This window comes from Pseudozyma hubeiensis (genome assembly GCF_000403515.1).
Source record: "Pseudozyma hubeiensis SY62 DNA, scaffold: PHS22, whole genome shotgun sequence".
NCBI classification, from domain to species: domain Eukaryota; kingdom Fungi; phylum Basidiomycota; class Ustilaginomycetes; order Ustilaginales; family Ustilaginaceae; genus Pseudozyma; species Pseudozyma hubeiensis.
Window position 1 is genome coordinate 63331 of NW_012133804.1, and position 14579 is coordinate 77909.

Below are 14579 nucleotides of genomic sequence, written 5' to 3' on the forward strand. Positions count from 1 at the left end.
GGTGCAGAGCGCGATCGCGGTGTTCCGCGACTACAATAGATGGTGATGATAGTGGTGAGGGTGGTGGTGAAGCTGATGGCGACGACAGGTGTCCAACGATGTCGAGTAGCAAGAATGAACCTTTGACCAGCCGGCGCTGAGGGAAATGTCGAGAACAACAGAATGATAGGACAAAGGCGCCCCAAATCGTTTGACGTGCATGCAAGGAGGTTCGCTCTGGGGAAATGCCGTTGCCGGCGCCCTCGCCTTGTGCGCAACAGACCCGCTGTCACTTTTCATTGATGCGTCTTGGCTGTCTCACTTTTGATCGACGAAGCAGCTCCATCGATAATTCATCTCATTCGATGCGCTTAACCTTCTCCTTCTCTGCGTCAATGAAGCTGAACCAAGCTGCTCCACGATGCCATCGCACTAGAGGTCAAGTCACGACGCGAGTGAGGTGCAAGTAGAAGCGCTGCGAAGCAAATTAGCTATTGCAGAAGCACACCTCGTTTGATCGCCGACCAACGACGTCAACACGACTCGAGAAGCGAGGCTTGCATCAGAGCGGAGTTGGAAACGCACCATTCAGCGCAGTCTATTTTTGAATGAAAATCCCCCTCGACTCTCGGCTCGAACGCTGAGCGGCGAATACTTCACACCCCGAGACACAAAGCACACGAGATGCGAAACGAGAGACAGGGGTCGCCATCAAGACATGCTTCTGCAGATCCTTTTGTTCATACGCAACTACAGTATCATTGCACGCAAGGTCTAGTTGTTTCAGGTGGATGATAGCGGAACAGTTGAGCTAGTTCATCCGATGACGGAACGTGTGTCTACCTTTGACCCGCCTGACAACTTGAAAATCGAAAACAAGTGTTCGATTTGACCGGTAGCCTATCCAACGAGACACATCATCTTTTCTCATCTTCATGGTCATAGTGGCGCACAAAGATCGCCAGCAACATCCATCACATGCGCAGCTCGCAGGTCATCAACTGGCTCCACCCGATCTGGGAGTCGCTAAGCAAAGTCGATCTGCATTGTGATGAGCTCCAGTCAACGATGCTCTCTAAGAGCGCACCTGGTGGAGGATCCGCGTGGATGCAGCTCCGCGCAAATCATGCGTGTCTGCACTTCGGTGCGGAAAATTGCAAATTGCGACGCCAAAATCGCCGTGCCGTGCCGCGCATGTGTTCCTTTTGCTGTGCTCTGCCGCGTGTGGCTTTGGCCGATCTGCTTCGTTGCTACCAAAATCCAGCAGCGCCAACGCCTCGAGGCTGTGTTGCGCCATCACGCTTAGCCTTCAAGCTTCCTTGGTCCATGCTGTCCATCGACATCAAGTCTTGCACAGCCTTTGAGGGAAGCCACTTTCGCATGTGCTGTATTCCGCAAACCTTACCCATCGTCCGTCCGCTGTGATCGCTGGTGACTCAACCTGATGTTGATCGCCTCGTTGATGATCCTATCCACGTCCAACGGCGGCAGACTATCCAGCATGCTCCTCGTCTCTGACCTGTCCAGCTCCTCCAGCGAATCCTTGCAGTTGGTCAGAATCGCAATGCACACGTACAGATGCAGATCCATGAAGTCCGGTAACGCAAAGTACGTATCCCACAACCGCATGAGATCCTCAATCCGCAGTTCCCCTGCCAGAAGATGCTGCAGCCAATTGGTCGCGAATCCGATAATGTCGACCTCTTCCTCTTCAAAGTACGAATGAAGTTCGGGCAGCGTCGTACGGAAGAGCGTGAGGAACGTCGCGACTTGTCGCGGTAGCGGATGGCGTGCACTGTGTCGTGCCATGAGCGTCATGAGCTTTTCAAACGCGAAGTACATACCCGCTTCCACGCGCACGCATTGCACAAACGGTGCGCAGAGGTACACCAGCGCAGGGTGGAACTCGGCGCATGTTCCGCGAGAGCCAGAGTTGCTGTCGTGCACTTGTGGTTGCCACTCGTACTCGCGCGGCATGCGCGATCGTACTGCCTCTTCCACGCTCGCGTTGCTTCGTCCGGGTGGCAAGCTCGAGGTGGTGACACCGCTGTTGCTCGCGCTGCTGATGGATCCCGCTCGTGAACGAGACCGTGAGCTTGTGCCGCTACCATGCGCATGGCGTCTTGTTCCTGGATCGTCGACGTATTTGAAGGTGCCATTTCCGTTGCCGCTATCTGCAGGCCTAGTGGATCCGAACAAGTCATCTTCAGTATCCTTCCCCGCTTGCGCACGACCTCTTCCGCCGTCTGATTGCCTCGAATCAACCGTCTGAGCAGTTGACGAAGCGGTGCCGAATGTCTCCGTGCTCTTTGCATGTCCTGTGTCACTTGCTTCCTGTACCGTCTGTTTTCTTGCTTTCTCTGCCGCAGAGCATCGGTTCATGAAAGCGCAGATGATGTTTTCCACGTTGTGGCCAAACCGTTTCAGCTCGAACGCTGCAGCTGCATCCGGATCGTCCGCATCCATAGCAGCCGAGACACCGCTCTCTCCAATAATGCCGCCTAGGGCTCGAATCCTACCATCGTTGACCCGATTTGGACCCCTATCGATCCCGTTCAGCATGGTTGTTGCCAACGCTGCTCCATTCGATCCCGATACCACACTGCCATCGATCGACGAACCCGTCAAACTTTGCGTCGAGACCGAGCCATCCATCGTATACTCTCGTCCCATTAGTTTGCTGCTGTTGGACGCACTCGTCGCCAGTCCTGTTGCAGAAAACCCACCAGGTGGTCGCGAGAGCACACTTCTCGAGCTCCTCATCAGCGTCCTCCCTGGAGGAGGTCTTGTACCCAATCGTTTGGCGTAGTACCGTTGGCATTCGCTTCGAACGCGTTTCTCGAGCGCCGGGTTGTGCTTGTCGAGCGCCTCGTACGCGAGGTATTTGCTTCGAACCGAGGTCATCTCTTGTCCCTTGTCGTCGCTGAGAACGCCGAGAAGGTAGAGCCACACCTCGCCGCGCACCGATGGCTGTACTCCGTGACGAGCGAGATCGCGCAGCTTTTGCAGGTCGACATGCTGCTCTGCGTTGAGCAGCTCGACAAATTCCTCGACCGTGGAGGAGCTCATACTGATATGGTTGGACCTGTAGCTTTCGCTGCGGTGATGTAGCGAAGGGATGAGAGTGCTGGCGGTGAGACAAGTACAGGCGAGTGATCAGCAGGTGTCGGCTGTGCGGAGTTGGACTGAATCGTCGTTCCGAGCAGTCTCGGCATCAACCTCAGCAACGCTTGAGCCGCGTCATGGCGTTTGATCGAGCCCTCGTTGAGAGGTGGTCGGGTTGGGTTGTGAGATGATCGATGGCCAGAGGTGTCCTGCAAAGCCTTTGCGAAAATCGGACCCTTGATTTCAGCGAGTGGAGCCAATAGGCTCAATCAACCGCGCCTCACGTCGTCAGTGCTCGAAACCCGTTGTTCAAATTCTCGTCAAATCATCTCTTGGAAAGCGGCACAATTCCGAGAATCCTACACCTTGCTTTTGCAGGTGATCATAGGGATCGAGTGTTGCAAATGACATTCGTAAGATAGAAATACAGGGAAAAAGTGTCTGGACATGATGCTGCGAGCGACTTGCGGCTTGAGAGGACAACAATATGTGGCTAGTCGGGAAGCACAGGAATCTGTTTTTGGTGCGTACTTCACTTCTGTGTAGTCGTCGCCTCTTCATTGGCGACCGCAGCTGGTGCACTCCAGGATGCCCATGAGCGCCAGCCTCCGCCCGACAAGGACGAAGATGATACCTCGGCTGCTGGTCTAGTATCCGCCGCACTCGCAGGTCCGTCAACCGCAGCCTTCAAGGTGTCTGCTGATGGCACCGGTGCCGGAGCAGAAGGTTCCTTAGCAGCCGAATACGGAGTGGCTGTGGACGTCGGCGCCGATGCTGTGCTCGTCGAGACGGAGCGACTCGCACTGGGCCGCAAAGCGGAGAAGCTTGGGAGTCCGAGGCCGAGCGAGGCACGCTTGCTGCCACCTTCGTCTGCGGATGCACCGCTATGACCGGCGATCTTGGCCGCCGACCTTTCGTTGAGCTTTTGCAAGGCACGAAGCGCTCCGCCGCCGCCAGCACCAGCTCCCGAGGTCGAGCCGCTAGCCGTGCCAGATTCATCAGGCCTGATGGAGTTCGCGTTCCACATCACGCGCTCAGCACGCAGCTCAGACAGCTGCGACGACAATTGATGTGCTCGATCCCGATCCGAAAGCGAGAGCGAGAGCGATGCCGTCGGGCTGACCAGATTCGAGTAGACCGAGGCACGTCGGGCCGATCGTTGCTGCTGGCTGGGCAAATCATTGCTGTCGTGGTCTTGGTTGTCGCTTCCAGGCTTCCAAGGCGTAGAGAGAACATCATGGATGGCGTGCATGCTGCCAGGAGTCGGAGGCGATGCTGAAGAAATCGAATCTTCCATCGCGCTGTCAAAGTACGACGAATCAGACGGCGTTTCGGTGCGCGAGGATGTTGATGCGACGGCCGAGGGCATTCCAAGTAGAGCTGCCAGCGTCGATTCGGCCACGGTGGATGCTACGCCTACAGCCGCAGACGACTTGGAGGTGGAAGAGGTAGCGTAGCTCGGTTGGCCAGGCGCACTCCTTCTCGTCGGCGGCCGCATAGCGTTGTCTTCGCGAACTGTTGCCTTTGAGAGCAGGGTGGGCTCTGAAGGTGCAGACGAAACATCCGGCCGGAGGGTGGCCATCAACGAAGGCCGCATCGGCGGCTGCCTCGAGCCGTCCGAGTCGGTAGCATCCACCCGAGACCTTTCTGCTGCGATCGTTGTTCCGGCGACTAACGCAGGGCCGTTGGACACTGTCAGGCTCGAGACAGGGCCCGAAGTCGAGGCCATGGTGGGAGCACCGAGCTTGGTCATGAGCTTCATGGCGCCAGATGCGCGAGTGTCGTGGCTAACCGAGCGTTTCTTCTGAGGCGTCGTTGTGCTGCTGCTGGACGGTGTAATAGCTGCTAACTCCGACGACGGGCGACGTGAGCCGGAAATGGCGTTCGAAGTTGCAGCTTTCTGGGGTGTCGTCTCTTCTGCAATGCTCGACTGCACGGAGCTGAAGTTGGAGATAGAGAAGGCACGTCTGCTGGAACTACTGTTGTTTCGTCGTTGTGCTGCGACCGCAGAGGGTGGCGAAGCAGTGGGAGAGGGAGTCTGGAGCATGCGCTCGAGTCGTTTGGCGGCTGTCTTGCCGATGGTTGCGTCTCGATCGAGCGCTTGTACGATGCCTGTCGCCGCTGCATCTCGCACGTGAACCTCTGCCGGATCAGCGAGAGTGGTTAGCTGGCTCGTAGACGCACCAACGGAAGGATGACGCATGCCACTTGCAGGCGAAGTGAGCTTTTGCAACTCTGCGGAAGTCTTTGAGACAAAGTCGGTCATGTCTGTAACGGCTTGGATCTGTCGTCGTAGATGCGCTTCTCGAGCATCGAGATGCGAGTCCAGAGCCGCTTCCATGGCGTTGAGTTGTGCAAGCTTGGCGCGAGACGAGAGCGTGTCGAGGACAAGGCGATTGGAAGCCTCAAGCGCCTCCATGGTGGCAGCCATGAGCCTGTCTATCCTTTGTGTCATGACGTCATCATCATCGTCAAAATCGTCGTCGTTGTCATTGTGGTGCTGTGGGTCGGTGCATGAATGTGGTGTGTGAAGCGCGTCGATATGGTTTGCATCCGTCAAGACAGCTTTGAACTTGGTTAAGTCGGATAGATCGGCCATCTGTTCGTCCTCGTCATTGTTGAGAGTGGCAGATAGATCATTGAGGCTCGATGCATGGCTCTCCGATCGAGCCAGAAGGGTTTGCGGGGCGTCGTCCAGAAGGTCCACAAACGTGAGGTCGCTGACGCGATTCCGGCGACGATGCGCAAAAGTATCGACGCAGGTCGAGGTGGTCGAGTCAGCGCGGCTGCGGATCGTGTCATGAGGATCAGCGGCAAGCGTATGTGTCGACCATCGAACTGGAGAATGCTTCAAGGAAAGGTCGAGATCTGCTTGTTTGGTGGTCGGAGCAGCGCGAGACTTGGTGGCAGCGTTTTGCATCCATTTGGTCGGCAGCCGCGACCTGGTCTGGCCTGCCGACGTTATGATGGGAGGCGACATTGCTCGCCAAGGCTACCCTGAGCCGCAGGCAAGCTTCAAACGCTTCGCGAGAGTATACCGAGTGCTACCTTGCGAAGTAGACCATGATCAAAGACATGCAAGAAGGTCGAGCTGTTTGCCGCAATCGTGAGCAGCTGCCGCCTCGTGCGTTAGAAATAGATGTCAAGGCGACGGGGTCGGGAGTCGCTGTGTGCTCCTATACGAAAGGCTAAGTCTGAAGCAGTGATTGATGAGAAGGTGTGACAGCAAGCAAGTAAAGTGACCGTCCGATGGATGACGAGCGGCTGTGGAATCGTCGGCAAGCAGGATCCACGGCACGCATTCCAGTGGCCTGCACAAGGCAAACACAGCAGGCAAACAAGAGACCCTGAGCTGCTGAGCCAAATCTGGAATTTGTCCCAAATTTAATCGTGAGGGCGGCCAGGCTGCCTCGAGACGCGCTCACGGGTTTAGGGACGCAGACTCGCTTTGTACCTGTCTGTTGCTTTGCCGAACGCGGTGTCAAAAGTGTCAAAAGTGGAGCTTTGTTTTGATTGCGGGCTCGAGGTGTTGCTGCTCACCAGACTGTAAGCGCTTCGGCCACGGGCATGGCTGGATGGGACCGCTTTTCACACGTCAATGTAGTGCTTGGAAGCCTTCCGAATCGGTCACGATTTACGCCATTGAATGCTGATGTATCACGTCGATAATGGGATCGACCAGCACGCAGAGAGTGCGCTATGCAGGCCGTATCGAAGTGAAAGCCGATCGGATCGAGGAAGCCCCTGAGCCTTGGGAAATTTGGCGTGTCGGAAAGGCCGCAGGACACGGAGGCTGTGGACCGAATTTTGGCAAACTTCACTTGCCAATTTTGGCAGAAGGTAATTTGATTAATATCAGGAATTTAGCACCCATCATCCCAGCATCACCACACCAGCGTCGAGGAGACAGGATCGACTCCGGTCACCAGAGAGACACTTGCTGATTGCAGCAATTATTCCAGCAATCAAGATTTGAGGAACATGAGTGGCGACATGTGGGTCACAGCCTGCCAAGCTCACAGCGTAGATCAAGATACCAATGCAGACCGATAGACAACATTACATTAATTGGTCCTTGCCTGTTCAGCTCGACGTCGACCTCGGAGGGAGAACCACATCTCTATGACTCTCTCAACCGCACACTGGATAAAATATCATTTGACATCATTTGCTCATTGCAAAGAGAAACCCGGGGACCGAATCGTGAGAAAGTACATATAAGAAAAGCCACCCAAGAAATGCGCCAGACGGGACATGTTTGACAAGCGCAATTCACCACAGCAACGTTGCTAGGAGGTGGTTCTGGTATAGAAGGAGCATCGAGCAACCAGTGTGCAGCGTAAGCTGTCGCAGCCACTTTAGATGGTGTAGGTGAAACCGGGACGGTCGTCGACAACCTTGCGGCCAGCACGGATCTTCTTGTTGGCGGCGTAGAAGTAGACAGTGAAGCCGATGCCGCAGAGCACGTTGAAGGCCTGGCAAGCGATGGTGGCGTACAGACCCTTGCGGTACAGAGGAGCATCCTTCTCGTTGTAGGCGAGCGAGGCAAAGATACCGCCGATACCGCCGAACATGATGACGATGACCGAGGTGAACGACTTCTTACTCTGACCGGCGACGTTGTTCTGCGAAAAGTTGAGCACGAAGGGAATGTTGGCGTTGGCTCCCCAGACACCGAGGAAGCACCCGGCGAGCTGTACGGAGCGATGCTTGGTGGCAAACAGCATGCCAAGACCAGCGATAGTGAGGATGCACTGCCCGATGAGGATGGGCATGCGGACGTAGTAGCGATCGGCGATGACGGCGGTGCCGAAAGCACCAACCATGGCGACGCAGTAGGGAGCAGCACCGAGAAGGAACGAGTCCTTGATGCTGTAGCCGAGACCTCTGAGAATGACAGGCAAAAAGTAGGCGAAGCCATAGGTAGGCATGGTGGTGCACATGAACATGAGTCCGTACAGCCACACCTTGACGTCCGTGGCGTACTTGGCAGCCTTGCGCCAGGTGAGAGCATCGGGCTTGGCGTCACCACGGTCGCGCTGGATACGAGCCAGGATCATGTCGCGCTCAGCGATGGTCAGGAAACCCTTCTCGGCAGCCTTGTCGGGGAAGTCGAGGATGACAAAGTAGGCGATGACGGCCAACACAACGGTGAGCAAGCCTTCGATGATAAAAATCCATCGCCAGCCTCGGAATTTGCGGTCAGAAACCTTGATGAGCGACATGCCGTAGGCAAGGATGTTGGAGAAACCAGAAACACCGACCGAGATGAGGTAGAAGGCAGACATTCGCACCTGCGACTCCCTTCGGACGTACCATGTCGAGATGAGCCAGACACAGGCGGGGAAGAAGCCAGCCTCAAAGGCACCGATGAGGGCACGAGTGGCAGTCAACTGGTGCCTCGTCTTGACGAAACCTTGACCGAGCATGACGATACCCCAGCAGAAAGCGAGGAACGACAGCTGCTTGGCGGCACCGATCTTTCGGAGGAGCAAGTTGGAGGGCATCTCCAAGAGGATGTAGGGAACGAAGAACATGAGCAGAGGGATCGAGTAGTTGGTACCAGCGGTGAGCCTGAGTTCGACACCGGCACCAGCGATACGAGCTGCGGACAAGTTCGTTCGGTCGATCAATGCGATCGAGTAGAGAGCACCGAGGATGGGCAGCAGGCGCATGTCGACCTTTCGGCGCACACGCTTGACCTCAGCCTCGTCGAAGCCGGCGTTGATGTCCTCTTGGATCTGGTTGGTTTCGGGATCCTGCGAAGTGGACCCTCTGGTCAGGGTCTGAGCTTGAATGGGGTAGCCGAGGGTTTCCTTCTCCTCAGAGTGGAGGGACCCAGAGCGGTCTCGCGTCTCAGCGGCCGACATAGTGACTGGAGTGGCGAGGGGGAAGGGGGGAAGCGAGCCGATTGAGATGAAGTGTGAAGGCGTGAGCCGAAACGAGGAAGAGCAAAGTTTGCTGCTGTAGCGAGTCTCTCTTGAGAAGGAGAGGGGGTGAGAGGGGAGTTGACGGAAAGCCAAACGAGGGGAAGGAGACAAGAAGACAGCGACTTCTTATACGTGACAGGTTGGAGGTTGGACGCCTGGCAGATGCATGATCAGGGCGTACTGGAGCTTGAGCTTGGCAAAGAAAGTCGCGGTGCGCAGCGAACTCGATCTACGATTCAGGCACACGGCGCGTTTCCAAGGTGTGGGGTGCATGATTGCTGCACCAGTCGCCCATCCCTTGCGCCAGCTAACTTTCAGTCGACCTGATCAAAGCGCAAGTGCGGGGCCAGGCGGGATAGCGATGGCTTTCCTTGAAGCGTAGCGCGCGACAAGGATAGCACCGCAGGGCAGCGCAAATCATGATGGAGACCATGCAAGAGACCCCTTCGCTGAATCCAAACTCCGCCGAGACATTGGGTGCCTCACTCAACGGTATGGACAAGCTTGTCCGAGCCGGTAAGAGCGAACGCGAGATGAAGGAAAGAGGCCATCTGCACAAAGGGACACCATGTGCTGCTCGCTTGGAGTTACCCCAGTCCGGCAAAGAAACATCGAGTACCGAAGAGGCGATCGCCGACTTGGATTCAGATGCGCCCTGGTGCTGGCTGCGCGCCAACCGCACGAGCAGCGATGAGAGCAAGGTCATGTGGGGAAGCTACCATCCAACCTTGGGACGTAATGCCCACCTCTCCCCAGAGAGAAAAGCTTTCGAGGGCAGATGCTGTGGTGCATCAATAAGACACTGGGCGACACGGGCTGACGGGACAGATATTGTGCAGAATTTCGAGGCAACGAGGTTGGACTAGGCACACGAAGAGGGGCTGCAGGCTTTGGAACCTCTCGTGGCTTCCGCATTGTTTGAGTGGCGGTGTGCCTCGTCGCTGTCGGTGCCAAGAACTCTGGGATGGGTGGGGACATCATGCCTCTCGCACTGATGGACGCATCTGGCCTGTCACAATGGCACGATTCGATTTTCTTACCCCACTCGTTTTTGCCGCGTGGCAGAATTCCGAGACACCCTTCTTCGACTCGTGGCAATTTCCTCTGCGATTCCGCCTTTCGAGGCTGGCTGCGCCAAGAACAGAGGCTGCATTGGCGAGGATGCTCCAACGGGAATGAATTCGAATTGAAACACCAGCGACAAGATGCCTCAAAGCCGATTCTCTTCCAGAGCGCTTCATTGCACCGCCTTGCAGCAGCTCTTGCGTTCAGTGGAGTGATCCCAAGCCGCGTAGTAATTGCAGTTGAAGCTTGCTGGTGTTCGTGGATCGAGCGCCACCGCACGCCGCCGCGTTCAGGTCGAAACCAAAACTTTCGACGTGGCTCGCCCTGGACTGATTGGCCATTTACGAGCCCTCTCGACTGCATGCAAATGCTCGAAAGCCCAGTGGCGGATTGCTTGGCACCAACAGACCTGCGCCTCAGTATCATTTCCGCAGCGTTTGTCCTCTCAGCTCGAACTCGCGGGTCAACTCGATGATCATCGCTCAGCATCACCAAACTCCCTTGCTGCTTCTAGCAGATGGACCGCCGCTCGGAGATGTTTCTCAACCCCGGGCCGAAGGCTTTGATTCAAGCGCCGCTCTCTTGATCGCTTCATTCCCAGTATTGTATTGTGGGGAGGGTGAAGCACCGCAGTGCGTAGATGATAGTACAAAGCCCGCGACAAGTCTCACACTGAGGATAGATGAATGAATGAAGGAATGACGACAGGGCAGATTGATCATGGTGGAGGCTTACTCGAGGTGCAGTAACACACCATAAAAAGAGATGCCTCACACTCTGGCATTCCCTCAATGACCAACATGGTGACACACTAGAGTGACATTGCCAATCACAATGTACTAAGCAAGGGAAACTGTGTGGGGGAGGCAGATTCTTGGCGAGTCGCCGAGTCCACCCTCGTGTATCCGTGTCAGGCTCAAGCTTTCTTTGTCCGATCCTATTGACGCAGATTCGGGGCTTGCATGAATCTCTGCGAATCTTCAATCGTGCACAAAAAGCGAACTATCTCGAACCAAGCCACATGGGCGCGGTCTGGCCCGGGGGCTTTTGGCAGCTGTGCTCTCATTGGTCGAACAAGCTGTACCGGTTCGTGGCTCATCGCCCCGCAATCTTTGTTGTCTATCTTAATGGACCGTCTTGACCCATCGATATCTTCTTTCCTCTTTTGTGTCGCGAGAGCGAGACAGAGACAGCAGACAGTCGATGTATTACAGCTGGAAGGAGCGCGGGAAGCGGTGGACCAGTACGCATTCTATGCCAACTTTGCAGTCGCGCGCCAAGACAAGTGACCAGGAACGCACCGCTGTCGCGTTCTCGGAAAAACCACATCTTCCCCGCACGCACTCGATCCGAATCGAACGATACTCGCCCTCCAGCCATCTCGCCACTGTGTCACAGTACGTTACCTGTTGGCGTTCTGCTTTTCGAAGATAGGCGAGAGAATCGTATTTTGCAACACCGCTCAGCACTAGCGTCTCAGGGTCGGAGTAAGCAGGAGGTTGAAATTGCTGCCCCGCTCATTCTTCGCTCTCCCTCTCCTTACTCCCCCGCATTCTGCGTTCTGTCTCGCTGACAGGACCGCTTCCTTGGCAAGGTCCTAGAGCGAGTCATCAAAGACCAAAACAATCTCATTTTTTGGAATCCCGCCTGCACATCTACTCTTCTCAAAGGAAACCATCTCATGACAAGGCAATCTCCCCATTACTCTCCGCACTCCAAGTCGCTCTCCGAGCCTCCGGCTTCTTCTTTCTGCCGACCGCACTTGCCGGATAACCGAAGCTTTTAGTGCCACCCTTTTGAACGCAGGTCGTTCTCCACGTATTCCTAAATGCGCTGATAGGCGGATCAATTTGCACCGGTCAACCTGTCTTTTGCCCCCTCCAAAAGGATTCCTTGGCTCATGCAGCGGAGCCCCACATGTTGTGCAGGATCGTATTAGAGTACCGTAAGACGGACAAAAGGGCGATGCAAGGTCAGGATCGGATTCGTGCAAGGAAGCCAAGCGGTCCTGTGGATGCCAAGGGTACTAGGAGTGGGTTGCCTGCAGGGACGACGAGCGATGCTGCTGGTAGATCTTTCCGATAAAGACGGCATCGTCGTGTTGGAGTTTCGCGCCGGCTTGCTGCCTGACCCTGTGTGTGATGTAAGCAGCTGCGTATCTGTGATTGCTCAATCCCCGATTTCATGTGCCATCGCGATAGTCTCCTTTGGAAAGCCTTGCATTGACGCAGCGAGCAGGTCAGATAATCTGGCCATTGACTTCGGTCAATTAAGCCAGTTATTGGGTCCCATCTTCAGCCAGGCTTTCTTTCAAGATTGCATCGTGCGCGGAGCTCCGACATGCTCATCCAGAGGGTCTTGTCCGATAGCCATAGAACAGTGTAAAGAGGACGCTGAGGGACTCAGATCGGAAGCGGCCCAAGATGACGCTGGTGAAAGATGAGCAATTTCTGCTTGAGTCGAAGAGCCAGCTTTAAACCCACGCTCAGCCGTTGGCAACTCGAAGAAGAGAAACTAGTGCGATTGCAAGAACGAGCAAGCAAGCAAGCAAGAACAAGAAAGAGAGCGAAGCAGTGGTCCATCCAGTGGCATCCACCAACTCCTATATCGGTATACATGAAACGATCGATTTTAGCTAATGTCCCTATTGCATCATACCAACACCGACGCCCCGACGATGAGCAGCGACATGATGACGACCAACATCGCTGTGTTCACCCGTGCCATCTCCGCCACCCCACTCGTCGACGACCCACTCCCCGAATTGGCAGAAGTGGACTTGTTGACGCTCGTAACATTCTTCCAGCCCTGGGGTCTCCAGCCCAGCTGCACATTTTTCGTATCATCGAACAACGCCGACGTGCCCTCCAGACTCGAGTAGACCTTCTCGGCGTTGTGATCCGCATCGTAGACCACAGTCAATCTGTGGTTCAGAGTGTTTCCTGTCAGGTTGCCCCACGAGACCATCCCGGGTAGTGCACCGGGGAAGCCAGTCAGGTCCTGATTCGTTCCGGCGAGCGTGTTGATGTATCTCCACCAGCTGAGGTTTCGATCGCGACGAGCAGCACCGCCTTGAAGTTTGGCCATGCAGGTGTTGTCACCGTCTGGTTGGGTGTCTTGGTAACCCACGACCCAACGAACGTCACGCGTGGCGAGTCGTTGGAAGTACTGCTGGGGAGTGAGCAGACCGGAGGAGGAGGTGCCGTTGAATCGGTCGAAACCGTAGCGCCAGCGGTTGTACAGTGGACAGGTGGATTTGTTGGCGACGCTCGCGTCTTGAAGCGGTCGATCGAGCGTATAGTAAGGGTTGGAAGAAGGATCACCCACGACGTACCTCAACTTGATGTTGCTCGAACTAGGAAGACCCGCTCCCGCCATGGCATACCTCGAAATCAACTGCGCACCACCACCGTGTCCCACAAACGTGATCAACTGCATCTTGGGATACTTTCGAGTATCGCTGAATTCGGCCAGCAACGCATCCAACGCATCGAAGCTCGTCACGTTGCTCCCCGTCGGGTGGTTCGCTGCTTCGCCCGCTTGCCAAACATTGACATCCGCAAAGGCCAATTGATTGCTCGAATACTGACCAGAGTTGAGCTTGGTGGAGTAGAACTGCGGCGCTGTGATGATCGAAGTCGAGACGGCGTTGGGTGTTTTGGCAGAGATGGCGGATTGAAGGACGTTGTTGAGGATGGTCCAGTAGTTGGCACCGTCACGAAGTTTGCCGTGCATCATGATGTATGCGTTGGTGGCGGTGGAGTTTTGAGGGTTCGAGGTCCAGTAGGTAGCGACGGAGGCTGCAGATGTGACGGGAAGAGAGACGAGGGAGGCGCCTTTGGGGATGGTGACACGTCCGTGGTCTTCGCCTTCGGTGTTGGGTGAATCCTGGTCCGAGAACGCATCTCGCTCGAGCACCGACAGTGGTGCAGAAGAGGACCTGATCGGCGTGAGCTGCGCCGAGACGGAGAGGGAAAGAAGCTGAAGCAGCAGTAGAGCTAGACAAAGCATGGTGGCGTTCAAGCGTCGAATGCTTGAGGGGTATGAGGTCGAGCTCGACATGGTGCTCGTTTTATTTACGACCAGATCCCATCTGGTCGAGGAGGGCGAGGTATAAGAGGGTCTCCAAGAAAGAGAGGGATGTGCAATGAGGTCAAAGATGTAGTCGAGGGAGAAGCAAGGTGGTCAGGAGGAAGACTATATGCTTCCAGAAGCTGACATGCAATCTCCAGTGTATGCGTTCGACAAGGTTGTATCGGCTAGCTATCGGTTGACGTTGTATTTGCAAAAGACAGGAGCAGCAACCCAAACCTCCGTGACAACCTCGCTGTTCGGACCGAAAGGCACATATGCGGGTCCAAGGGAGGTGTAGATGTGACAGCAGGAAGGGGAAGACTTTTGTGCAGGAGATTCGCGGAAGAGATAAACTTCGGAGCGAACTTTGTCGGCGTTGTGGCACGAGACATGCAAGCCACCTTTGCTGCACCAGCTGCGTCAGGA

The 14579-nt window shown here is 55.6% G+C and overlaps 6 protein-coding genes across 6 annotated transcripts; 2 read left to right on the plus strand and 4 right to left on the minus strand.

Annotated features, from left to right (window-relative positions):
* Nucleotides 1-1380: 1380 nt before the first annotated feature.
* Nucleotides 1381-3048, minus strand: PHSY_002153 (hypothetical protein; the record flags this gene model as incomplete). The annotated part of the gene is made up of 1 exon (XM_012332777.1): nucleotides 1381-3048. One exon carries the CDS (start codon nucleotides 3046-3048, stop codon nucleotides 1381-1383), a length of 1668 nt encoding a protein of 555 aa, XP_012188167.1.
* A 568-nt stretch (nucleotides 3049-3616) lies between these two features.
* On the minus strand, nucleotides 3617-6004 carry PHSY_002154 (hypothetical protein; the record flags this gene model as incomplete). Its single annotated transcript, XM_012332778.1, has 1 exon — nucleotides 3617-6004. The coding sequence occupies one exon, from the start codon at nucleotides 6002-6004 to the stop codon at nucleotides 3617-3619; it is 2388 nt and encodes a 795-aa protein (XP_012188168.1).
* A 1438-nt stretch (nucleotides 6005-7442) lies between these two features.
* On the minus strand, nucleotides 7443-8954 carry PHSY_002155 (hypothetical protein; the record flags this gene model as incomplete). Its single annotated transcript, XM_012332779.1, has 1 exon — nucleotides 7443-8954. The coding sequence occupies one exon, from the start codon at nucleotides 8952-8954 to the stop codon at nucleotides 7443-7445; it is 1512 nt and encodes a 503-aa protein (XP_012188169.1).
* Nucleotides 8955-9436: 482 nt separating this feature from the next.
* On the plus strand, nucleotides 9437-11513 carry PHSY_002156 (mitochondrial processing peptidase; the record flags this gene model as incomplete). Its single annotated transcript, XM_012332780.1, has 2 exons — nucleotides 9437-9715; nucleotides 11349-11513. The coding sequence occupies 2 exons, from the start codon at nucleotides 9437-9439 to the stop codon at nucleotides 11511-11513; spliced, it is 444 nt and encodes a 147-aa protein (XP_012188170.1).
* Nucleotides 11514-12138: 625 nt separating this feature from the next.
* PHSY_002157 (hypothetical protein) lies at nucleotides 12139-12522 on the plus strand (the record flags this gene model as incomplete). Its single annotated transcript, XM_012332781.1, has 1 exon — nucleotides 12139-12522. One exon carries the CDS (start codon nucleotides 12139-12141, stop codon nucleotides 12520-12522), a length of 384 nt encoding a protein of 127 aa, XP_012188171.1.
* A 209-nt stretch (nucleotides 12523-12731) lies between these two features.
* Nucleotides 12732-14141, minus strand: PHSY_002158 (hypothetical protein; the record flags this gene model as incomplete). Its single annotated transcript, XM_012332782.1, has 1 exon — nucleotides 12732-14141. One exon carries the CDS (start codon nucleotides 14139-14141, stop codon nucleotides 12732-12734), a length of 1410 nt encoding a protein of 469 aa, XP_012188172.1.
* Nucleotides 14142-14579: the final 438 nt, after the last annotated feature.